Raw genomic sequence first — 23,195 nt, 5'->3', positions numbered from 1 at the left:
ACAACTCATGTATGTCAGCAAACCAGAAATTCAGTCATGCCCAGGAATGGTATTTGCAAAGTACACCTACATAAGCAAAATGTAAGCGTCATGATGCCACCCAGCTGACTGAGACAGTGTCCCTGCTACACATTAAACCAGTTCTTCAGACAGTGCTCCTTAGTCAGCACTGTTTCATTGGAAGAGCTTTGTCACTGCCTTTGCTTGTGTCCACTTCAGTAGGCTGGGCCATGGGAAGGCATTATTATACAGGGAAACAATTTTTCCAGCACCAACATGACTAAGGAGCATTAGCTTTGAGAAGGCCAATTTTCAGAAAAGGTGAACAGCAGGTAGGACCAGAATGCAAGTGAAGCATTTTGCAAAGAAAAGAAATCTTCTGCTTCTTCCTATTGCTTCCCCATTTCTCCTTCCTTTCCCATGAAGCTGCTGAATTTCACAGGTTTAACTGCTGATACTAGTATACAGGATAAGTACTTTTTATAACATCTTTTACAAACTTTGTTTTTTTTCTTCACAACACTGCTCCAGCAATGTAATTCCAGTCTTCAGGAATAAACAAGACAGAACTGATTCCAAAATACTACTTTTCTGAAATCTGTCCTAATTTTGGTATGATTTTGTATCATCAGTTTCATACTCTTAGAAAGAAAAAATAACTGCCCCACTTCCAATCCACATATAAGTGATGCAAATTTGCTACGAAGCTTATGTTTTATTATCATAGATTTAAGTTATCTAGTAGGTAGCTCTGCTTTAACTTGTTTGCAGACTACAAACAGGTCCATGTAACTCCGTATCCCTCAAAAAGTCAGACCAAATACCATCACACATCTTCCAAGCAACTCACAGCTGAACAATGTCATTTCCTTTCTTTCGATTTCTACCCTCTTCTCCTCTCTGCAGCGTTGTTTCCAAGTTGTCTTCTTACTGCTCTGAAACTCACAGAAAGATTTCTATGCTCTCACAAAAGCCACACTTTAATCAAAGTTTTCAAGGCAATGTTCATGCACTTAGAGGCAATGATTCCTGACGTGAGTAACTCAGAGCACGTTCACAGTTTGGTTTAACACTCAAAGACACACTGTTAACTCACAACTGTACCATCCATTTGGGCTCCCAGACTTGGTGTGGTGCCATTCACGGTGCCCAGAACACTTTAGAAACCTGTGTTTCTCATAAATACAGAAGCAGCTGCTTAGCTATGGATGAAGGAAAGTCTTACCATGTCTAATGTCATCCTGAAACATATGGAATCATAGAATGTTAAGGGTTTGGAATGGACCTTAAAGATCATCTAGTCTCAACACCCCCTGACATGTGCAGGGACACTTCCCTGGCCTTAAACACTGGGGCATCCACAACCTCCCTGGACAACTTACTCCCTTGTTCCAGCACCTCACCATGCTCACAGTGAAGAACTTCTTCCAAATATCTAACTTAAAATTGCCTTGTTGAATTTGTATCTAAGTACTCTGTGTCTTATCACTACAGTTCCTGACAAAGAGCCCCTCTCCAGCTTTCCTCTAGGATTCTTCAGATACTGGAAGGTTGCTGAGGTCTCCACACGACCTCCTCTTCTCCAGGCTGAACAGCCGCAGCTTTCTCAGCCTGTGTTCATGGGGCAGGTGTTCCAGTCCTTTTATCAGCTTCGAGGCCTCCTTTCAGCTTGCTCCAACAGCTGCATGTCCTTCTGATGCTGGGGACACCTCAACTGTACACCGCACTCCAGCTGGGGTCTCATCAAAGAGTAAAGGCCCAGAATTACCTCCCTCGCCCTGCCGGCCCATTTCTGCTTTTGATGCAGTCCAGGTTCGACTGGCTTTTTGGCTTGCGAGCGCACACCTGCCGGCTCACGTTGAGTTTTTCATCAACCATCACTCCCAAGTCTTTCAGCTCATCCTTCAGCTCTTCTGGCACTGGACTAACTTGGGGAGGGGTCGGAGCAACAACCCCTCGGGCAGGGCAGGGCAGGGCCCGGCAGCCAAGGAGATGGCGGCCAGCCGGCCGGCCTCTCCCACCGAGCGGCTCATGCGGGCGGGCAGGCTCCGCCGGAGGCCGAGGCCGAGGCCCAGCCCCACCGGGCCCAGCCGGCGCGGGCAGCCGCAGCCCCGGTTCCCCGCCCGCCGTGAGCCGGGGCGGGGCGGCGGCGAGGGGCGGCGCCTCCGCGATCCCCGGGCCGCGCCGGGGGGAGGCGGCGGCGGCGGCGGATCCGGGCCCGGCGGAGGCGGAAGGGGCGGGCGGACGTGGCCCTGACTCTGCGGGACGCGCGATGCTGGTGAGTGCAGGGAGGCCGCGGCGTTGTGTCGCAGCGAGGCCTGGCCCGGCCCGGCCCGGCCCGGCAGGACGCGAAGGCGGCGGCGCGGGACCCGGCACTGAGTCACGCCGCGGGGAACGGGGGAAGGGGCGGTCGGGCCCGGCCCGCCCGCCCGCCTTTCTTCTCCCGGGCGCGCTGCCGGCCCCGGAGCGCGGGGGCGGCGGTGGTGGCTGCCCGGCCCGCTCGTGGATCCGGCCCCGGAGCCGCGGGCCGGGCCGGAGCGGGGAGGCCGCGAGCTGCGCACTCGGAACGCTTCGCCCCCGTCGGGGTGCGGGAGCGCCCCGCTGGCCGCCCGGGCCCGCAGGATCTGCCCGGCCGCCGGGGGCTGCCCGCTCCCTCCCTTCGTCCCCGTCCTTCCCCCGTGACCGCGGCCCCCGCATGGCCAGGGCGCCTCGGTGGCTGCCCCAGCCTTTCCGTCCCGCCCCGGCGGCTCTCAGACCTCGGGCCCGTCCTCCCGCAGCCCTCGCTGTGCCCCCCTCGGCCCCGGGACTGCTCACCCCAGCCATCCCAGGCCCTGCTCCTCCCACGCCTCTGCCCTCTTTTTTCCCTGTGAGCTTTTGTCCGTAACCTCACCGGGCACTGTTCTGGGGAGTTCACCTGCTCTCTGTCCTCCCTGTCCTTTCCTGTGCTGCTTCGTTTCACCCTGTTCATGCCAGCAATCCCCAGAGCCCTAGTGATACTCAGGTCTGTCTAGGAGCTTTTTGGTTGTACCTAGAGACATTCCCTTGTGCTCTCAGTACCATTGTGGCTGGGGGATTTTTGCCATAGTTCATCTCGGTCAACTTCTCTAGGTTTCTCTTGCTCTCAAGGAGTGTGCGCCAGGCTTCCCCTTGTTGCCACCTACTGTTGTGGCCTTAGCAGAGAAGGTGCCCCCGTAACCTTTTGTTTGTCTGTGTACTTATTGTCTCCATCCAGATGACTAGTCTTGCATTTTTTTGTTTCAAATAACCAGCTCATTTGTTTCCCTGTAACTTTGCCAATGCAAGCTAAGTGTGTCCTGATTGGAATCCTTTCCTCATCCTTCTTGTTTCCTTTTGAAGTTATATTGCAGCACTGCCATTACCCCTCCATTACTTTTCCCCTTCCAGTTTTCTTCTGCCCAGTTACCATTTCCTTCTTCATGTTTTTTTTCCCTTCTGATCTTACTTTCCTGTCATTAAAACCTTCTTTGTGATCTCACCTAATACTCTTTTTTTTTTCTTTGCCCATACTCCTTTCCTCTGTAGATTCATATGCTGTCTCCCCCATTTCGTATTTAAATCCTCTAGCTATGCCTTTGAGGAGAAAGGAATTTTACCCTAGGTTATCTGAATACTTGTGTTCTGGTTTCAGCTGGCATAGAGTTAAACACTGAAAGGGCAGAGATTAATTACTTGTTTTACCTTATTTTGTTTTGATTTTTTGACTGACTTCTTCAGCAACTTTTCCCTTGGTATATGTGTTCATATATAATCACGTACCTCATCCCTAATACAGACACATGCCCTGATGCTACTCAGGGAGAAAAAATTCTCTATTGGAAATCCTTTTGGCAGGACTGGGAGGAATAGTCCATGGGGCCAGACCTGGTGGCTACATAGCTTGAATTAGGCTAAATAATGTTTGTAATACCATATTGTGAATTAGTGCTTAGTTGAAATGGAGTGTATTTGGGATGCCTCCTCTTTGGGGAAGTAGCAAGATACTATGCAGGTACCACAGTACATAGTTTTTACTCACAGTGAACTGCTGTAATGTTGTATGTCTATGATTACGTGTCTGTGTGGCATCAGCACTTTGTGTTTCTGATGGTGACTTGACTAGAAAGAAGTCTTTTACATCTGCTCTGTAGCTTCTTGTTTTCAGCATTTGTTGTTCAACTTCTTATTTTGTGTCTGTCTTAGTTGCTTTGGTTCTTAAGATTGGTTGCATTTCAAAGCCACCTCATGACCACATTTGAGGTGCAGTTTAAGCCCTGGACACACTTGCCCCATGAAGGCATGGTGAGCATATTTGATCTCAGGATTAATTTGTGCACCTGACTCAGAATCCCAGTTCAGTGCCTTGCATTAACAACATCTCTGGAGGAAACTTTCCATTGCTTATCCAGGGATCACATAGAAAATAGTCTTAGGTTGGGCACCTAAATTAAGCATATGTGTTTGGCTGACAAAGTAGTGGTGGTGGTTTAGCAAAATGATTCTTCTTCCACCTTGCTCCTTTGTACACTGGTTTGAACTGGCATTGAAACTTGGGCCAGTTGCTCGAACCATTGGCATGAGAAAATCACATTGCTTTATTGCTTTATTAAATAACCTAAATTCATTTAAGATAAATGGATGCACACCCTCATTTGGATACTGCTTTGAGGGTGCCTCTTTTTTGATTTAGCTTATTTGTAGTCTTGGTGCAAGCTCTTGGATTTTAGATGTATTATTATGAAATAATAGTGAATCCTTAGAGAAAGTGCTCAGGTACTCAAGTATTATCCTACAACTTATGTGTTAACATCTCAGAGTACTGCTTTTCATCTGTTGTGGTTCTTAGATAGTGCCTAGTTTTGTGTAGTTACAGTTATTTCAGTTGGGCCTAACTTAATGATGAGTCATATCCCCGATGCCAGTGGATTGGAAATACCTGGAATCTTTTCTCTTGCCACTGAAGTTTGATTTTTTTTTTTTTTTAGTTAATCAAAATTCTAGTGAATTAAACAGCTTTAAAGATGCTCCTCTTGCACTTACACCACTCTCAACATCAAAAATTTGTATTATGAGCTTGAAGTGAGGAATTTCCTAGTGAGAGGTCAGTGTGTTACCAACTCTGCTGTTGTACTTCCTGTGCTATCCAACAGGGTCTGTCTCTGTGCATCACAAGGAAAACAGGACAGATGTCCCACTTGGATGGGATATCAGGAGGATGTGCACAGGCAGTCATAGCACCCTGCAGCTTGGTGCAGTCTTCCTGCTGCACAGACCTGGAAGAAAGAAGAGTATGGAAAACTTGGCCTTGGAAGTTCTGCATGTGCTTTGGGAATGCATGATCTCATTTTAAATAGAATACTTAGGTGCTAGCATGTTTTTTAGGTAAGAGTACACTAATAGGAAAGTTTTAGTTAACTGTATTTTTTATTTTTCAAGCTTATCTCCATGTAAGAAGTGGTTGCTGGAACCAACATTTAGAGGTCTGGTTACAATCTATAATCTATTCAGCATGCAGATTTAAACAGCTATTTTTTTGGTTTGTTATGGAGACCATCGAGTTTCCCTTGCTTGATAAAGGAGAATTTTCAGTAAGAAAATATAATTATTGGAAAAATTACAGAGACATGATGAGTTTGTCCACATGCGTAACTTACTGTTTTATTGTAGGAGTTGTAGGTTTTTCAGTAGAAGAACTACTAGAACAGGAACAGATTGGCTGTTCATGTTTCTACAGCGCTGCAGTCCAGACTTGTTACAGACATGACTAAATGACTTGGTAATAAAATTGCTCTGAGCTGATGTGCCCTGCTGTAGTGCTGTAACTTGTAGTCTTTAATGTAACCACAGATTTAAACACTCCTTGTGTTATCCCAGCTTCTGGAAAGAGCTCTGCTTTAGGAAATGATCTGTGTCCCAGTGGGTAGTTCTCTGTCAGTTTTCTCTTTACCCACAGGACCTCTGATGTCACAAGAGAGAACTTCTTCTGTTGCTGCCTTACCTCTTCTTATAAATGATACAAGTCAAATACATATTTTTTTAACTGAACCAAACATTGATTACATTCCACTTTATTTAATGTAGTGTTTTTCAACTCCTTCTTTAACTATGAACCTTAGAAAAATTAATGAAGGCTACTGTGAAAATAGAAAAACAGTAATTTCATTTTTCACTTCAAGGAATGGGTGTAGAGTCATATGTAAATTTTTGCCAGACTTGGTGTCTCTTTCTCTCCAAAATTTCGCTACTTTCTTTGCCAGAAGTATCCTGAACTTGTAAAAAGAAGCAGGTGATTCTCGCTGTCTGTTCTGTTCTCTGGTGGCTCTTACCTGGAGAACTGCATCCAGCTCTGTGGCATCCAGCACAAGAAAAACCTGCAGTTATTGGAGCAGACCCAGGGAGGGCCTCAGAAGTGATCAGTGATGGAACATCTCTCCTGTAGCTGAGAGAGTTGGGGTTGTTCAGCATGGAGAAGGTTCCAGGGTGACCTTATTGCGGCTTTCATTCAGTGTATAAAGAAGGGGGATTATGAGGAAGATGGAGAGAGACTTTATACAAAGGCCTGTAGTGGCAGGACAAAGGACATAAATTTTAAATGGAAAGAGGATGGATTTAAAATGGATATAAAGAAGGAATTCATTACTTTGGTGTATGGTGAGGCATTGGAACAGGTTAACCAGAGAAGTTGTGTGTGTAACCCCATTTCTAGCAGTGTTCAAGGCCAGGTTGGATGGCTCTTTGAGCATCCTGATCTAGTGCAAGATGTTTGTCTGTGGCAGAGGGGTGGTTACTAGGTGATGTTTAAAGGTGCCTTTCAACCCAAATTGTTTCATGGTTCTTGAATAAGCAGTGGAACTTCAACGTGATGTTCTTCCAAAATCTAAGGGAAAAAATTTATATTATTTCCCTTTCTTCCCCTTCGGATTGTTCTGGTTTTGGAATCAAAAGGTCCCCTGCTTTAGTTTGGTCTAGTGAATACAAGGCATTGCTTGGCAGCAGGACTAAGAATAAAGGATTAAGAAAACACCTTTTCTCTGACATCTTTGTAGTTATGCACTAGATGTGAATATAGTTCAATACCATTGACTTCTGTTTTTCTTTAAATTAGGAATAACTAAAGTTGATATAAAATTCTGCTCTGTCTTTGGATTTCATTAGATTTGCTCTAGTTTGTGTTGCTGTATGTTTCAAGCTTGGTGTTATTGAGCAGAAGAAATGGATTTACATGTAGGATGGTGAGGATCATGGTGATGGAAAGTTCCTGCAGTGCAGAGAGCTCCTCACTCTGCTCTGATAATGTACTTATCTTTTGAAGACATGCACATGCTTCTCCTATTTTATTGGAGACTGGTGACTTTGCTACTGGGACCCGGATGTATTTGATTCATTAATATACACAGTAGAAAAAAAGTGAAGTTTTAAAATTTGAAGCAGGGAGGTACAAAATGTTGGGTTATTAGTAAGGCACTTTCAGCCATAACTGAAATCAGAGACTTCTTATATTTTTAATATGCAATTGATGTAACTTGGCTTTTTGTTCCTCTGTGTTTCAGGCTGGACAATATCTTAATGTGGATGAGAATTCAGAACTAAGGCTGGTGGTGTGACCTTAGTTCACCCTGTTTTGCTCTGTAATTTAAACTTAATTTCATATGTAAATTTGCAAGCTCCTGTAGTCTCACTGGGGGTGGAGACTGTCACTTGGAAGTTTTATCTAAAGTTTGGTGGACTGAATTAGGGGAAAAAAAGAGAATTTTAGAAAATAGTTCATAGTTTGTTAGCTCTTAGTCTTTTCATCTTGCTTTTCATGGTAATCATTTCATGGGCAAATGCTCTGCTTGCTTCTGGGTAGCCAAAGGATAAACTTTTCACTGTACAACTGAAAATGCTTTTTTAGAATATTTGCTTTTTTTAAAGAAAAAAGACTGTTCTCTTTTTTTCAGAGATTACTTTGAAGAAGTTTTGGTGTTTCTGAAAGTGTGCCTATACTAGGATGCTGTCACTAATAGGAGTTGTATAAAAGTTTATATCCCTAAGTAGTTAAATTGATTTTGTTAGATTCTAATGCAGGCTTAGCTTTAAAACTTAATGGTGCAAGCTTAATCAAAAAGAAGGAGGATTTAAATATGGGTGTTAGGGATGTGTGGCAATTTTAACTTTTACAAAATTAAGTTAAATTGCTTCACTTCTATACCAAGGGTGCCTGTTGCAGTCATTAGAGATCAAAACTGATTAATAATTTGCTGAAATGATACTAAATTTAAACAGAACTAACTTTTTGTGAGGTATAAATTCTTTACTGTAAGTTAAGGCTGCTAGCATTCAGACTTTGTAGTTGAACCAGAAGAATTACATACAAATCCCTTTCTAGATTTTAATGAGAAAGCTCTCTTTCTTTTCTGGGCTGACTGTGTTTAGGCATCTAGAATGAAATATATGAGAGGTGTGCTGTTCATTGCCAGCAGTGTTTGCAGCATTACACCACAGTAGGAATCAAGATCACTGGCACATATATCCATGCACTTAATGTGAACACAATGTAAAAAAAAAAAAAGAAAATAAAGAGGGAGCGGCTTTCACAGGTCGTGATTTTGTCACATGCAGGAAATGAATGTAAGTAACTGCAACAGTCCTTGATTATTTGTCACTTCAGAATGAAACATTAGTATGAAGGTGATTATGGGAGGAAACTCCTCAGTATTTAAGCTGTACTCTTGTAGTACATTCAAATGTCTGAAAATATCAGATTGTTTGCAAGATTAATTAGTGTGACCGTCATCTTTATTTATAAATTGAAGTGGCAAACTGGATTGCCTTGATCAATTGAGCTCTTGCACAAATAATAAGAGGAAAGAAGTTGTAAAATTAGCAAGCTGTTGGTAAGAGATTCCAGCCAGAATTGGTTTTTGCTTGTTAGCAACATGTTAATGGTTTTTTTTAGTTATTGGTAAGAACTGCTGCCTTCCAAGAGCATGGAAAAACTGTGGAAATATTATTGCAGGTGAAAATTCCTATTTGTGTCTTTAACAGGGCAGTGTGAAAGTCTATGTTGTGGTGCATTGAGTTCTGCTGTAATTTTGGGGTATTTGTGTTAGAATTCAGAGGCTTGCCCTGGGTGTTCTGGTGGAGGGCATGCTGTGTCTGAAGCAAGCTGTAAGACAACACTGTTTTCTTGGTGGAGATCAGTAGGATTATGATGTTTTAACTTATTAAGTTGGATTTAGTTGAAGTTTTGATGTCTGGTAAAGTCTTTTGGGAAAACAGTTATGAGTAAGAATTGTCCTTGCAGGATCATTAAGGTCTCTGAACTGGCCCAAGGTATTTCAGTGTTTCCAGCCCTTCTGTGTTTTTTCTTTCTGAATTGCATTGGATTTAACTCCTTGCTGCTGTTATTTTTTTTTTGTGGCTTTTTGCGGTGGTGTTTGGTTGGGGGTTTTTTTGTGGGTTTTTTTGGAGTTTTTTTCCCTTTCTAAGGAGACAAGGTATATTACTCTGTCTTTTGCTTGGAACATGGGGTATCTAGCAATTTTCATGGCTTGTCCTCCCTCATTTTCCTTTTCTGCATCTTCCTGACTGATTCAAGAAGTGCATCTTCATGTGCATTGTCCTTCATTATTTATGTTTATTTGGGTTTCATTGGGCTTTGTTTAGTCTTTTGCTTTCTTGTTTATTTTGGTTTTTGTTTGGGTTTAGGCAGGTTGTATCGTATATATGATTGAAGCCAGAGAGAAAGTAGGAATACTCAAGGCTCTTTATCTTATTGTGCTGGTTTGACCCTAGTTGCATGCCAGGTATCCACCAAAGCCCCTCCATCACTCCCCTCAAGTAGACAGAGGAGGAAAAATACAATGAAAGGCTCATGGGTTGAGATAAGGACAGGGACAGATCTCTCATTGATTACTATCATGGGCAAAACAGACTGGTCTTGGGCATATCAATTGAATCTATTACTAATCAAAACCAGAGCAAGTTAATGAAAAGTAAAACAGATTTTTAAAAGACCTTCCCCCCACTTCTCTGTCCTCCTCCCCACCAGCAGCACAGGGAGGCAGAGGCTGAGGTATGGTGAGTTCACCACAGGCTGTTTCTGCCACTGCACAGGGAGAAGAGTCCTTCCCCTGCTCTGACATGGGATCTTCCCATGGGGGTCAGTTCTCCATAAACTTACCTTGCATCAGTCCTTCCCGTGGGCTGCAGCTCTTCTTTGATGTGGGTCTCTTTCCACAGGGTGCAGTCCTTCAGGCGCAGCCTGCTCCAGCATGGGTTCCTCACAGGGTCATAAGTCCTGCTAGGAAACCTGCTCCAGCTTGGGATTCCCATGAGCTCACAGCCTCCTTTCAGGCATCCACCTGCTCTAACATGTGTCTCCTCCGTGGGCTGCAGGTGGAAGTTTGCACCCCTGTGGTCTGTGAGTGGGTCTCTGCATCCCTGTGGTCCCCTATGGGCTGCAGGGCACGGCTGTTTGTCCATGGTCTTCACAGGCTGCAGGGCAATCTCCGCTCTGGTGCCTCATCCTCCACTGACCTTGGTGTCTGCAGGGTTTCTCTCACATATTCTCATTCCTCTCTTCTCTGAGTGCAATTACATCTGTGCAATAATTTATTTTCCTTCTTAATATGTTACTGCCATCTCTGGTTGGCACAGCCTTGGCCAGTGGTAGATCCATCCTGGAGCTGGCTGGCATTGGCTGTCTTGGACTTTGGACTACATTGGCTGACTTGGACTACAGCCAGCTTCTTACAGAAGTCACTCCTGTAGCCCCCCTGCCACACAAACCCACTACACTTCTGTACAATTTTCTTCCTTCTCTTCACTGCACCTGTATCTTGACTTGATTTTTTTGTTCTTTTCCTAATCTTCAGCATTCCTTTTTCCAAGATGTAAAACTGAGTGTTTGAAGAAGCTATGAAGCACATTAACTGTTCAGTTAAAAAATGCTGTAGGGTCTGTGTCCTGGTTTTGACACAGGAATATGCAAGACCTTAGGTTAGAAAGGACATTCAGTTTAGGAGCAATCTGCAAACTTTCTGCATAAGGATTATTTCATCAACAGCAAAGTGAACTCTCTCTGAAGATGGCCAACCAAAACTTGAAATGTTTTACCTATGTAGTACTTAAGGATGTAGTCCCTTGCACCGTTTTCCAAATTGATGTTGATGCAGTAAAACAACCATAAAACCTATTGTTTGTGGGATTGTAAATATTGACCAGTGTTTACTTTGGCTGGAGTTGCAGAAGGGAGGGTTGGCTCGGGTAGAATATGGCAGCAAACCTTATTGAGTCTAGATCTACTCTTTGTTCATGAGGCAGCATGTATATGTTGGAGTATGGTGTGGGTTGTTTGGGTTTTTTTGTATTAACTGTGGCATTATGGTAGGGAGATACCTGTCAAACGCTGCTGGGATTGTTTGTTCAAGAAGACAAAGGTAAAGCTGTAAGGAAGAAATAATATTAAAGAGCTGGTAAAAGAATAGGCAAAGAGAAAAAGTGGCACACTCCAAGTTTCTTGGTTTTATTCTGATGAATAGTTATTGATATTTTAGAAAAATCCTTGTGTTCAAGCATACAGATAAACCACATGAGTTAAAAAGGCTTTTAGTGAAGACAGTAATGGATAATTTAAGTAAATTAGGAAAGTGTGAAAACTGCAATTCCAAGTTACTTACATATATTGTGTTTAAATTTGAACATAAAATTGAATTTTAGAGTTTCTCTAGCTGTGAAGAACATGTCCAGGCTTTGTTTTATTTGTTCAGCTGGCAACTGTATCATTGGCACATGAAGTAATGTAGGAGTGTATTAATTACAGTGCTTTAGATATCATTGATCAGAGCTGTAAAACACAGAGGAGGGGGCGTGGGGAGAACATTGGAGCCCAGAATGAAGTCATCATTAGGGAGGTACAGGATTAACCACCCAAAATTTACACCAAATTTACACAACTTGGTCTTAAATTACTGCCAAATTACACACTCTTGCTGCTGCATTTTTTTTAAGTGCTGTACAGAATTTTTTACCACCCAAAGACAAGTTTTGGAAGGGATGAGTGCATGCATACATCTCTGGTTTTTCTCATAATGAACTGAATTTAACTTCCTTGAAAATAAGATGAGCTAAAGCTTTTCACACTACATGTAGCTCAGTGTTTCGTAATAATACGGAGGAACTGAACATTGTAATTTTTGTCATTTGTCTATTAAATATCTTTGTTGAAAAGGGAGAAAAAATTTCTAGTATTTCTCTTCTGGTATTCTAGTATTTCTCTTCTGGTATTGATTTCTAGAATAACCATTCTTTACAGTAGTGTCATTTTGTGGGGGCACAGTGAAAATGTCTGCTATAGGCAAATTCTCAAGATGTTGATTAATTACACATTTGTAGCATGTGAAGTGCTGAGGACATTATCCTTGTTCCTAGTCTTGCTTTAAGAATTGTGTCATGTGAAGTGCATAAATTGTCTACCTAGCTCATAGCCTTTATATTTAGTGGCCTAAAATAATTCTGGACAGAAATGGGAGTGCTATATAATGTTGCATGCAGGACTATGGCTCAACTAAGCAATGTTACAGTGTAGAGCTCATAATGCTAACACATCAGCTGAAGTCAAGATACTTCAAAACCTTCAGCATTATGAAGTTTCTAAACTTATTTTTAGTGACATCTGTTCCACCATAGCTTATTAGTGAAACTTGCTTCTCTTCCCAAATGTGTTTGGGTGTAGTGGGATTAACTCTGGTCACTTAAACTCCTGCTGCTCGACGTCCTCATATATGAAGTTAGACAAGAGATAAAATAAGTCTAGAGGTTGTGCCTCTTTATTGCATCTTTAAAACAGTGTTATCTGGGCTCTTGCATCAGCTGGGAAACCTTGCTCTGAACCTCTGAGTTCTTACTGTGCAAGAAGCTGACAAGTTCAAATTCTATCTGTAATTACTGAAGTAAACTATCTTGAAGTATGTAATTTAGAAATAAGGGGTTGTGGGAGAACAACAGGTGATGCACAGGCCTTGGGGCTGTAAAGCTGAAAGTTGTGTTGTGTTAGGATGTAAAAATCAGGTGTTTACTCCAGCAGATGGCTTGGGATGCTGAAAAGTGGTGGGATCCATTATGTTTTTTAGATAAAAGATGGGTTAATTTTCACATTTTCCTGAAGGCCTCTTCCAGCATGCACATTATTTTCCAAAGAGGTGGGATATCTAAAAAAGACTATTATTAGATTATCAATAAAAACAAGCCCAGTATTTTCTAATGCAATGCATTTCTTTGCATATCATGTTTATCTATCATGATGTGTGTCCCTAAGTAATGAAAACGTGGGAGTAACATTTAAGTCCTTCAAGGCTGTTTTAAAGTTTTGGCAAAAGTGTTACCTCTTTTGTTTGGACTGTTTTAATTGCAGTACTTGAGTGCAGGGTTGAAAGATTGGCTGGCATTGAACACTATCATCCTGCTGCATCAAATGGTGCATATATTGTCTGGAAACATGTATTGTAGGGGTGATATTTCTCATGCAAATATAGCTGCTCCTGAAGCCATAATGAAGGTTGGGTTCTCTGGTCCAAAGCTGCAGAGTGGATGTTGCAACTCAGGTAGCTGATTTTATCCTTGAAGCAGGGCAGCAGCAAGTCTGATCTGTTAGGGCAGAAAGCTCAGTGATGGTCAGTTCAAGAGCAGCTTGTGCACAGTCCTGCCAAGAGCACTTTGCAAGGGAGAGACCTCACTGATTTAAAGGTCATGACTTAATGGTGAAGTTTTAATTCAGGCAGTGCAGTCTGGGCACTGAGAAATCTGCCTTAGGAACTCTTTCTCCCTCTTTGTAGCAATTGGGATGTTGGGTGAAGAGATGCAGTATAAGTGCTGTGGACTTGATTTGACCTTAGAGAATTGTTGGCCTAGGAAAGGGTTTTTGTGTGTGAATCAAATAATAGCACTTTTCACGTGAAATAGAATATCAGATGTTTGTGTATAATAACAACTGTGCCAAGTAACAAAGCCTTGTGTTACCCCTGCTCTTCCTATAAATTTAATACCATAGTTTAGTTTAACCACTAAGTATGGATAGTTCTTTTCATAAATATGCAATTGAAATTCTATTCTTGTTAAAGTAATATATTAATAATTGCCTTTCTATTTTTTTGAACATAAAATAAATCTGGAAGAAATTGATAGTGGCTTATAGAATTATTCATCTATTGCTCTACTTTCTGATTAATATTAAGTAGTAATTAACTGGAAGAAGTAAATTGTTTGAGTCTAGGAAGTTAGCAAGATGGTACTGTCATTCTGTATTCATGTGTTTACTTGCAAAATTCAAATTGAATGCCAACCAGAGGATAGTGAGGTAGTGTCAATTGCAGTGGAATTATGACTTATAAATAATATTTTTATATAGTGGACTGCATGTGAAAAAAATCCCAAAAATAAGTTCTTTTTCATAGCATTTTTAATAGCTACATCCTGACTTAAATACAGAGGTTTCCTTTAGGGGAAAGGGAGGGTGAATGAGGAACACCTTGAGTTGAAAAGATTCTGGGAATAGGTAGTATTCATAGATGCACCAGGGTACATAAAACTAGGAGATGTTTAGTTAGAGAGGAGAGTTAAATATTTCCATCATCATAGAAGGGGAAACTCAACATCTGCTGGTTATGATTTCTGCTAGCTAGCAAGGTGTTGGCCTTTTGTTAGAAGCTCTTATACAGCAGTTAAGTATTTTGTGTTAGGTACACCAAAATGTGTATTGGCAGATTAATAAGCAAGTGACAGGCAGTTAATTCTAAATGTACGACAGGTTTTGTGGCATTAGAGATTCAGAACCATGTCTCCTTTAGTACCAGATCTAAGAAATCAAAGTGTTTCTGCTCTCCTGGATTGTAGACATGGAATTCATTTTCTTGCTTTTATTGCAAGGCTGACTTAGGATCACAGTCCAAGACTGTGGGTGTGTAACATACACAGAATATTTCCCTCAGTGGAGGTGAATGGCCACTCATGGACCTTTGTTCTTCCTGGCTTTTGTTGCTCAGTCCTGAAAGTCCATTGTCAGTAGTACTGCAGCAGGTTCGGTTTCCAGAAATTAAAGAAGTTAAATACAAGCAAGGTATGATCTAGATTGCTCTTCAGCATTATGATGCATGATTGTTGTATGCCTTTAATAACTAGCTTGCTGTGATTAGAGAAACAAAAATGGCAGGGTTGAATTTTAGGTGTGTGTTTTCTAAGATGTATATTGATTGAATTCTTGCTTTTCCACCTAATCCTCTGAGTAACTGTTTCCCCTGTAAAAAATAAATCTAGCTACATAATCAGTTGTATGTCAGATTAAAATGAGACAGTACTTGTTGCTGAGACTCACATAATAAAAATACTTCTCAGTGGTTTTACTTAGATTGGAGATTGAAATGTGTATGGGTAATGGGAAAGCAAAGGGCTGTGAGGATAGGTAATCTCTGTGTTACTGTAGTAAGACAGTCACTGACCGAAAAAAATAAAAAAATTTCTCTATCTCAGTTGGTCTTTCTAGGGTTCAGGAGAAAATGCAGAAGAGAACTTCAGATAACTGGGTGGAAGTCAGGGAGGGCATAACAGAATACTTAATTCTCAAAACTCTGCAAAGCCTGGAGTGTAACATGGAATAGCCTAGAAGTGGCTGTGACAAACACCTATGACATAACTGTAGAATATATTTTATTTTCTGCTGCTCAGAGACTAAGAACAAATAATAGGGTTTATTTGATCTCAGCCTATATTTTCTTGAAATTATGGAAGGGCTCATATGAACCTTGGATGACAGATTTATCATAAAGTTGTATTGTCTGTAGAAAAATGGAAAGCCATAATGTTTCACTATGGTTTGAGTATTCCCGTCAGTGAGCTCTAGGGTGCAGAATGACAGAGTGGTTTGGGCTGGAAGGAATCATCTAGTCTAGTCTCCTTGTCTTGGGCAGGGACACCATCCATTAGATCAGGTTGCTCAAAGCTCCTTTCAACATGGCCTTAAACACCAGGCATCCAACAGCTTTACTGGGCAGCTTGTTCCAATGTCTCACCACCACCCTCACAGTTAAGAATTTCCTCCTCATATCCACTCTGAATCTACCCTATTTTAATTTAAAACCATTGACCCTTCTCCTGTAACTAGAGTTACCAGTAAAAAGTCTTTCTCCGTCTTTATTACAGGCTCCCTATATGAATGGGAAGACTCCAGTAAGATTAAGTTGGTCCTTAGTACATCTCTCTTATTTGTGGGCTGATTTTTAACATTGTCATTTTCTGATATGTTCTTAATTTTGTTGCTTTGGAGGATAAGACGTGTTAAAATTACAATTGTATATTTTTAGGGACTTATGTAAAAATGGATCATCTCTGCTTGAAGTTTTCAGTGGACCTTTCCAGGTGAATGTGTTCCTTCACCATAATATCATGAGGCTGATGAATTGGTAGCCATCATTTCACTATGTCCTGAAATTTGTGCACTTAAAACTCATGGGAGTAGTGCATTTTCTTACTTTCTGATTGTTTCATTCACAATTCATTCAATATTTATTCTGTGTACTCCTATTAGTAGTTCTTTCTTCCCACCATTATTGACTGTATGTTCTCTTGCTGGTAAAATGCCATTGAAGGAAGTGGTGTTCTTCTACATAGCAAAGAAATAAATGTAAGCCTATGCTTGCCAGATAGAAAAATTCTCTGCTACCAAAATGCCTTGGCTTTCAGGTTGCCTGTAATAGTACAAGATTGGAAGAGTTATTGATAACTGAAGTAAAAGTTGTTTGTAGCATCTTCTGGTGAATCTTTGATACCCATAAGGGTGTTTGCTAAACAATGAGCTACCACAGAACCCAGAGTTGCTCAGAAGTACTGGAGTTTTACTGTTGAATGGGGAGGAGCTATTTACACTTGCTGGTAGATAGTGTCTGCTGCTTGGAAAGCTTTTTGCTGTTATGTTTTGTTGTTAGTATTAGAGTTTTGTTGTCAGCTGCACTGATCTAAGTACCTACAGCCCTTGGATAACTCTGGGTACTAACTGTCTCATTTTGTGGTGAATTGCTAAATTATGTTCCTTGGTTTTAGTATTTCACATCTCAAGATGGATTTCTCATCTGTGTAAACGACAGTATTTCAATGAAATAATAAATTTTGCGTCTTTAATGTGGATAAATTTAGACTGTCATATAACGTGTATGTTTTCTTTTCCTATTGCAGGTTATCCTCCTGGGAAACATCACTTTTTGTGCATAAAGAATATCTTGCTGAGTTGCTGCAACTGAGTTTATAATGTTACTTGACTTGTGATTCTGATGGAGGAATAACAAGAGCTCAGGCTGCTGCACTGGAAGACTTTACAGGAAATACAAAATGTCATCGAATAGGAGTCAGAACCCGCATGGACTTAAACAGATTGGTCTTGACCAGATATGGGATGACCTAAGAGCTGGAATTCAACAGGTTTACACCAGACAAAGTATGGCAAAATCCAGATACATGGAACTCTACACGTATCCTAGTGCCTGTGATAGCTGGTCCTTTCACTGCTGGTAGATTACAGATAGCTTTTTACTTTTTTAGACAGAAAATTGCTCCATAACTATTTCACTTAATGGCTTTTAAGAATGCATGGTTTTGTTTTGAAGATTGGCCCTTTCTATTTAATATTACTGGCAAATAGCAGGAACATTCTGTTATCTGGAAAACTGGCTTCCATAATTATTAAGGCTACCTCTGTATTTCAGGTTTGATTACTGTTATCTTTAATACAGCACATGTTTAAAGAGATTTTATTATTAGGTTGAATTTTGAGTCCACAATGCACACAAAGAAAACAGAAATTCCTTTTCGTTTTTCTGTTAGTCTCTGGCATTAGGCTTCAGGTCTTACTGATAATCATGTCCAGTTACCTGGAAGTTTTTCAATTGTCATTCTCTGTGTAATACTTTACTCTTGACTTGATTATGTAATTTTCCAGCTGGAGTGAGAATGTCACCAGTGGATTTTGCTTTAATTCCTAGCTTGCATTGGGGAGTTATTTTCCAGCATCTCTGGAAAATGCATTCTGGTTGTTGTTATAAGCTGCTGGAAGGGGGTTAACCTCCTTGTTCAAATGCACTGAGGTACTGTGTGGAAGATTGTAGGAAACTTGTTTCTGTCAGGTAGTGTATAAGGATTTTTTCAAACCAATATGTAGGAGAAATATGTCTCTTGTTGTATTACAGCTTAGGTGTTTGACTTTAGGACTTCATTTAGAAAGGAAATTATTCTTTATTTCACCTATAAGGTGCCATGTAAATGGGTTCCATGACCTTTGTTTTGCATCTTTTGTTCTGCCTTGACTCTTGTAAGTTTGTATTTCTCAGTAAAGTCAGCACTGCTTAAAAAGGTGGTGGTCTACACACTTTGCTGTACATTTGATAGAAATGATAACTGAATACATTTCATATCATTTAGCTCTGCTGCTTTTCTCTATCAGTATTTAGAGTTGGGTTTTTTTAATGAAGTTATTATTCTGAACTAATGTCTGTAGCTGTTGCTGGCCCTGCTTTGGAATTGCAGCATGTAAAATTTTAGTCTGTAATAATTTTTTTGAAAGGACAGAGCTTTTATAAAAGAGGAGCTTGAAGGCTATAAACCAGTCAATTCTGTAGTTCCCTGGACTTTCTAAGGAGGTAGAAAATGTAGTCTTAGCATCAACGTGCAAGCTTTTCTATCTGTGCCTGCAGAATCCATGCTCCAGGCTGTGGTGGGAGAAGCCCTGAGCAGACTGCTGAGTGTTTCTAGGATACTTCTTTAAAAGCAGTGGGAAGATGAAATAACATTTGTATAGGGTCAGTACTTTTCCTAAGATTTAAAATTAGTGATTTCTTGCAGCACTAGGTTCAATGTTGGTTTTGACTCAGTGAAACAACTCTGTGAAAGTTGAATGTCTGATGGAAATTTGACATGCAGTAGAAGCTCTGAGAGTTTTTTCTTCTGAGTGCCTTTAATATATTCTTGTTCAGGAGCTCTGTTAAGCAGGACAGCTGAAGACTAAGTACTGACTCTAATGGTTAAACATGGGCTTTTTTCTTCTCCTGATGTTCTCAAAGATGCTCAGAATGAAGCTGTAAAAAGGATATGCTCTCTATTAGATACTCATTTCTTCCTTGCTTCTGCTTTGAGGAGTTGTTGGTACGAAAATAAGGACTGTTTATGTTAATTTCTTCAGTGAATTAATTTAGGGGGTAATTTTGGTGGTCAGCTTGGATTTTTGTCCAAGTTTTTTGACATAATAGTTAGATAACTCACAATATTTGATACTGGTTAGGCTGTGTATTTAATCTCCTGTGAAGATAGCAATGCATTTCGCATTCTACACCAAGTACATGTGTTCAAAAGTTGTGCTTAAAAGATTACACCCCGTTCAAAGCAGTAACTGTGACATATTTGCCCAGTCTTTGTGTACAGCAAGTCTTGTAGTCGGGTAGATGTTTATTTCAGGAAGCTTTGCTTATCAACCAGCTTAGTTTGGAAAGCAGAACAGCTGCAGTTGAGTTTCAGTTGCAGCTGTAATTGGTCTGAAGATCAGCTGTACTTACAAGAATGTCTTGATAATTGACAGTTTAGTCTTTCCTCATCCTCTTTTGTCCTCTTTCTCTTTCCCCATCCACCCCCCCCTTTTTTTTCTTGTCAGGATATTCCTCCTGAAGTGGATTTCATTTCATCCCTTTAATTTATAAGAGGGGAACCGTGCATATAAGCAAGTCCTATATCTGTCCTATATCCTATTCAGTCCTATATCTGCTATCAATTTTCAATCAAAATTGATTGGAGATGTAGAAGATTTTGTTGTGCCTCGGTCAAGTCCCTCTGGAAAATAATTAGAATAGTTATGCAATTCTAGCATTTCAGACCTCTGTCACACCTGCACTTGTTTTCTTTGTTCAGAGGGTCTCTTTGTGAAACAGTAAATTCATCTCTTAAGTACAGGCTGGAGCCTGTGCTTAAGGTGGGTTTTTTCCCCCTTCATTTCAGTGGGAGCAGAAACATGATGATTATTCCAAGATTATTTTTTAGATCTGAATATTGAAGAGGTGATGAAAAATTTTTTTTCTGAATGGTAGTTACCAAGTTCCTCATCCATACTTCTTGTCATTTAGATTTATTTGTGCTTTTAACTGCAAGGTACCTTTTTTTGTGAGATCAGATGATCGTGTATTTCCTTCTTGTGCAGTTTGTTGTTTTGGTGTTTCATTTTTTTCCCCCCATGTGTGAGATTCTTGAAAATGAAATATAAATGTTTTTCTGTTCCTTACCTAGATATTATGTAATTTCTAGTACTGAAGAGCCTAGTTATTCCTATAACAGTAATTAACATCATCTGACAACAGTATTACAAGCTAGCTCAGAATTACATGTCAAACATTGACTTTATGCCAAAAAGAGAAGTAGCCAATAAAATTAACTCAATTTCTAGAAACAATAGACCTAAATATTGTGAGGGAAGGGCCTATTCACCCTGTTTTCCATTTAGTGATTATTAGTTTGGAGGCTGTGATCCACAGGACTTGCTTGTAAAAGTCAGTTTTTAGGGGTATGTGTTTACAGAACATCTCCTGGTGGCATTTAGTCTGTTTGGAGGAAACTTCAATTAGTCTGTAAGAGACTGTAGAGAGAGAACTGTATTTCTGTATAGCAAGTTTTGAGTTTCTGTTTTGAATTGTTGGTTGAAAACCTATTACTTGGTTTACTAGAATTATTCTTACTCAACTTATTTATAGTGCTGTAGGTCACTTGTCTTTATAGCCACCTCTTCTTAACTCCATTTGGCAGTGATAAAATATTCATACATCTTGTGCTATTTTCTTCTCTTTTGGCAGCAAGTGAAGTCCATTTTTCAAACTAATTGTATAGTGAGCCTGCAATTTATTTTCCTCAAACCTCATGGTATGAGAGAATGAATGAGGGTTTGCTGGACATTTGCATTGAAACTCAATGGAGAGAATGAAAGGGTTTGTTCCTTTTCTTGTTTTATGTTATCTTAAGAAGATTCTCAGGCCAGGTACTAAAATGACAGAAAACCTTGCTGCACTGTATCAAAGTAGTATAATTTTTCACAGTGACTTAGACAAAGAGCTGAGTAACTTTGCTATAATACTTACTTTTGTTCAGAAGCACACATCAACAATTTTCAGATAGCATTGGTGAATGGAAAGGTTAGTGGTGTGCTTCTCTCTAGTACGTGTGGACTCTTTGAGATGCCAAATATTTAACATAAACTCACGCTTTCACTGCCCTGATTTACAAAACATAACCTGAGAAGCATTTTTAGGGATTCTTTTAAACAATCTACTTAATTTATGCCCATACAGAACAGATTAATCTTTTTGTCCAAATTTAATATTTAAAGAAAATTTGAGAAAAATAAGATGAGTTTAAAGAGTCCAGTTGTTATTAATTTACAACAGATGAGATTTATATCTGCATGAGGATATCTTAAAATGTTGTCATTGATAAGAAGAGTTCATAATACTGTGGAAGGTATGATGTGGTTGTTCAACTAAGATATAAGTTGCAATGTTTAGATTGGCTTTCAAGGTCTTTCAATGTTACAGACATAAAATTACACTACTGATTTCAACAGGTTCCTAGATTACCTTTGAGTAGTTGATTGGCATCATTATCTTATAGGTCTTACGTGGAAATTTGAAGAAAATGACTGAATTTATTATGACTTAAAATTTGCTCAAGTCTTACAAATAAATTGGATCTTAAATATAAATTGGATCTTAAAAATGTGTTTCTTATATTATTAGCCCTCATTTGTAAATATTTTCAAAATAATGAGTTGAAGTTTGTCAAGGATAAGTAAAGGCTATGCTGTTCTGTCACATTTCATTATTTTATGAAAAATTGTTGCTTATTTTGATTCAATTTTGTTCACTTATTTTAACAAAGCAGTGGCTACTGAATAACTATTGGATCAAATGTAAGTAATTGTATATCAGAAAAGGTTACTGTAATAATTTTATAAAATGGGATTTTTTTTCCTCACATATTAGCAACTGATATAGGAAAATACTGTGTTGAACATTAAATAAAGTGTAGTGTGCTTGCACTTCAAAAATACCAGATGACTCAGGATAATCTGTCTGTTCATAAAATAGAAAGTGTAAATATATTCAACTTTTTTTTCTCCCTGTGAGTAGATTCAACACTAGTAGTATATGTTGACCAAGAAAAAAGCAAAACCATTAAGCCCTTTTCCTGGCATCCTTTGCCAAGAGCTTTTGTAGTTGCTTCTATTGCAATCTTTTTTCCTTGTTGAATTCCTGTATTTTAGTAGGATTTTAGATCAGCAGATGCATATTAAAACTGTGAAAATATTTCATTTTGTAATCACATGAATCTGTTGTTACCAGGCAGCGCGGTATGTTCTTGTTTTTTCTTTCTACGCAGATTATTATGCTCTTTCTATGCAGAACAGATACTGAGGTGTTAGGGCATGCACTTCTCATTTACATCTCAGATACTGTTCTGGTTTCTCTTAAGATTCAATCACTCTAAGCCATCCTTTCACTTCAAGGTCAAATTGTCTAAGGTCACTTTGGATACATGGAGGCAGCCTCTTCTGTCTGCTAGTATTAGTCCTGCATATATTCAATATCCCATTTCACAGGACTTCTCATGTTCCAGTTAGTGCTTGTGTGAAACACGAAGGCAGAAGTAAATGTATTTGTTGGCATGTTCAAAGGGTACATAATAGACCTTTTCTTGTGTGGAAAGGTACATGTAATTGTATGCATTTGTGTGTATTTCAAAAGATTGCATCTTCAGTTTGAAAGAAGGGCAGAATATGTTTATATTTGTGCAATCGTTCCCTTTCTTTATGCACTCTTCCACAATGACTGCTTGCTGTTCTACTTGCTTTTTATAGTAACCAATAATATTCTGTTCAGAACCAACCTCTGTCAATGCAAAGAAAGAAATTTAAAAGCAGCCTCAGTTATGGAGGTTCATACACTCCCTGGCATAAAAACTGTACACTTTGTTTTTGCATTTGGCTTTGAAATTTTGTGTTTTCCTTGTAACTCAGCACTTCTCTGTGATGCACTTGAGTTTATGCTGTGGAGAGAGAAACAAGAAGTTATCTATTAGTCTTCAGATGGCTTTTGCTGAAAGTGTCTCTGATCTCAGACTTGTAGAAACCTGTTTGAGCTGAGTTA

At 39.9% G+C, this 23,195-nt stretch overlaps 1 protein-coding gene across 2 annotated transcripts in view; it reads left to right on the top strand.

Annotated features, from left to right (window-relative positions):
* Nucleotides 1–2,215: 2,215 nt before the first annotated feature.
* Nucleotides 2,216–23,195, top strand: part of CUL1 (cullin 1) — a 51,999-nt gene continuing 31,019 nt past the window's right edge. For both annotated transcript variants that reach the window (XM_063157990.1, XM_063157987.1), the window contains exons 1-2: nt 2,216–2,278; nt 17,203–17,495. In XM_063157990.1, the coding sequence (XP_063014060.1) occupies nt 17,356–17,495 (140 nt within the window). In that variant the 5' untranslated portion in view covers nt 2,216–2,278; nt 17,203–17,355. The remainder of the gene's footprint in view (nt 2,279–17,202; nt 17,496–23,195) is intronic.

Source organism: Melospiza melodia, chromosome 1 (assembly GCF_035770615.1).
Source record: "Melospiza melodia melodia isolate bMelMel2 chromosome 1, bMelMel2.pri, whole genome shotgun sequence".
In the NCBI taxonomy this organism is placed as follows: domain Eukaryota; kingdom Metazoa; phylum Chordata; class Aves; order Passeriformes; family Passerellidae; genus Melospiza; species Melospiza melodia.
Note: the sequence above shows the minus strand (reverse complement) of the source record. Positions and strands in the feature narration are given on the sequence as shown.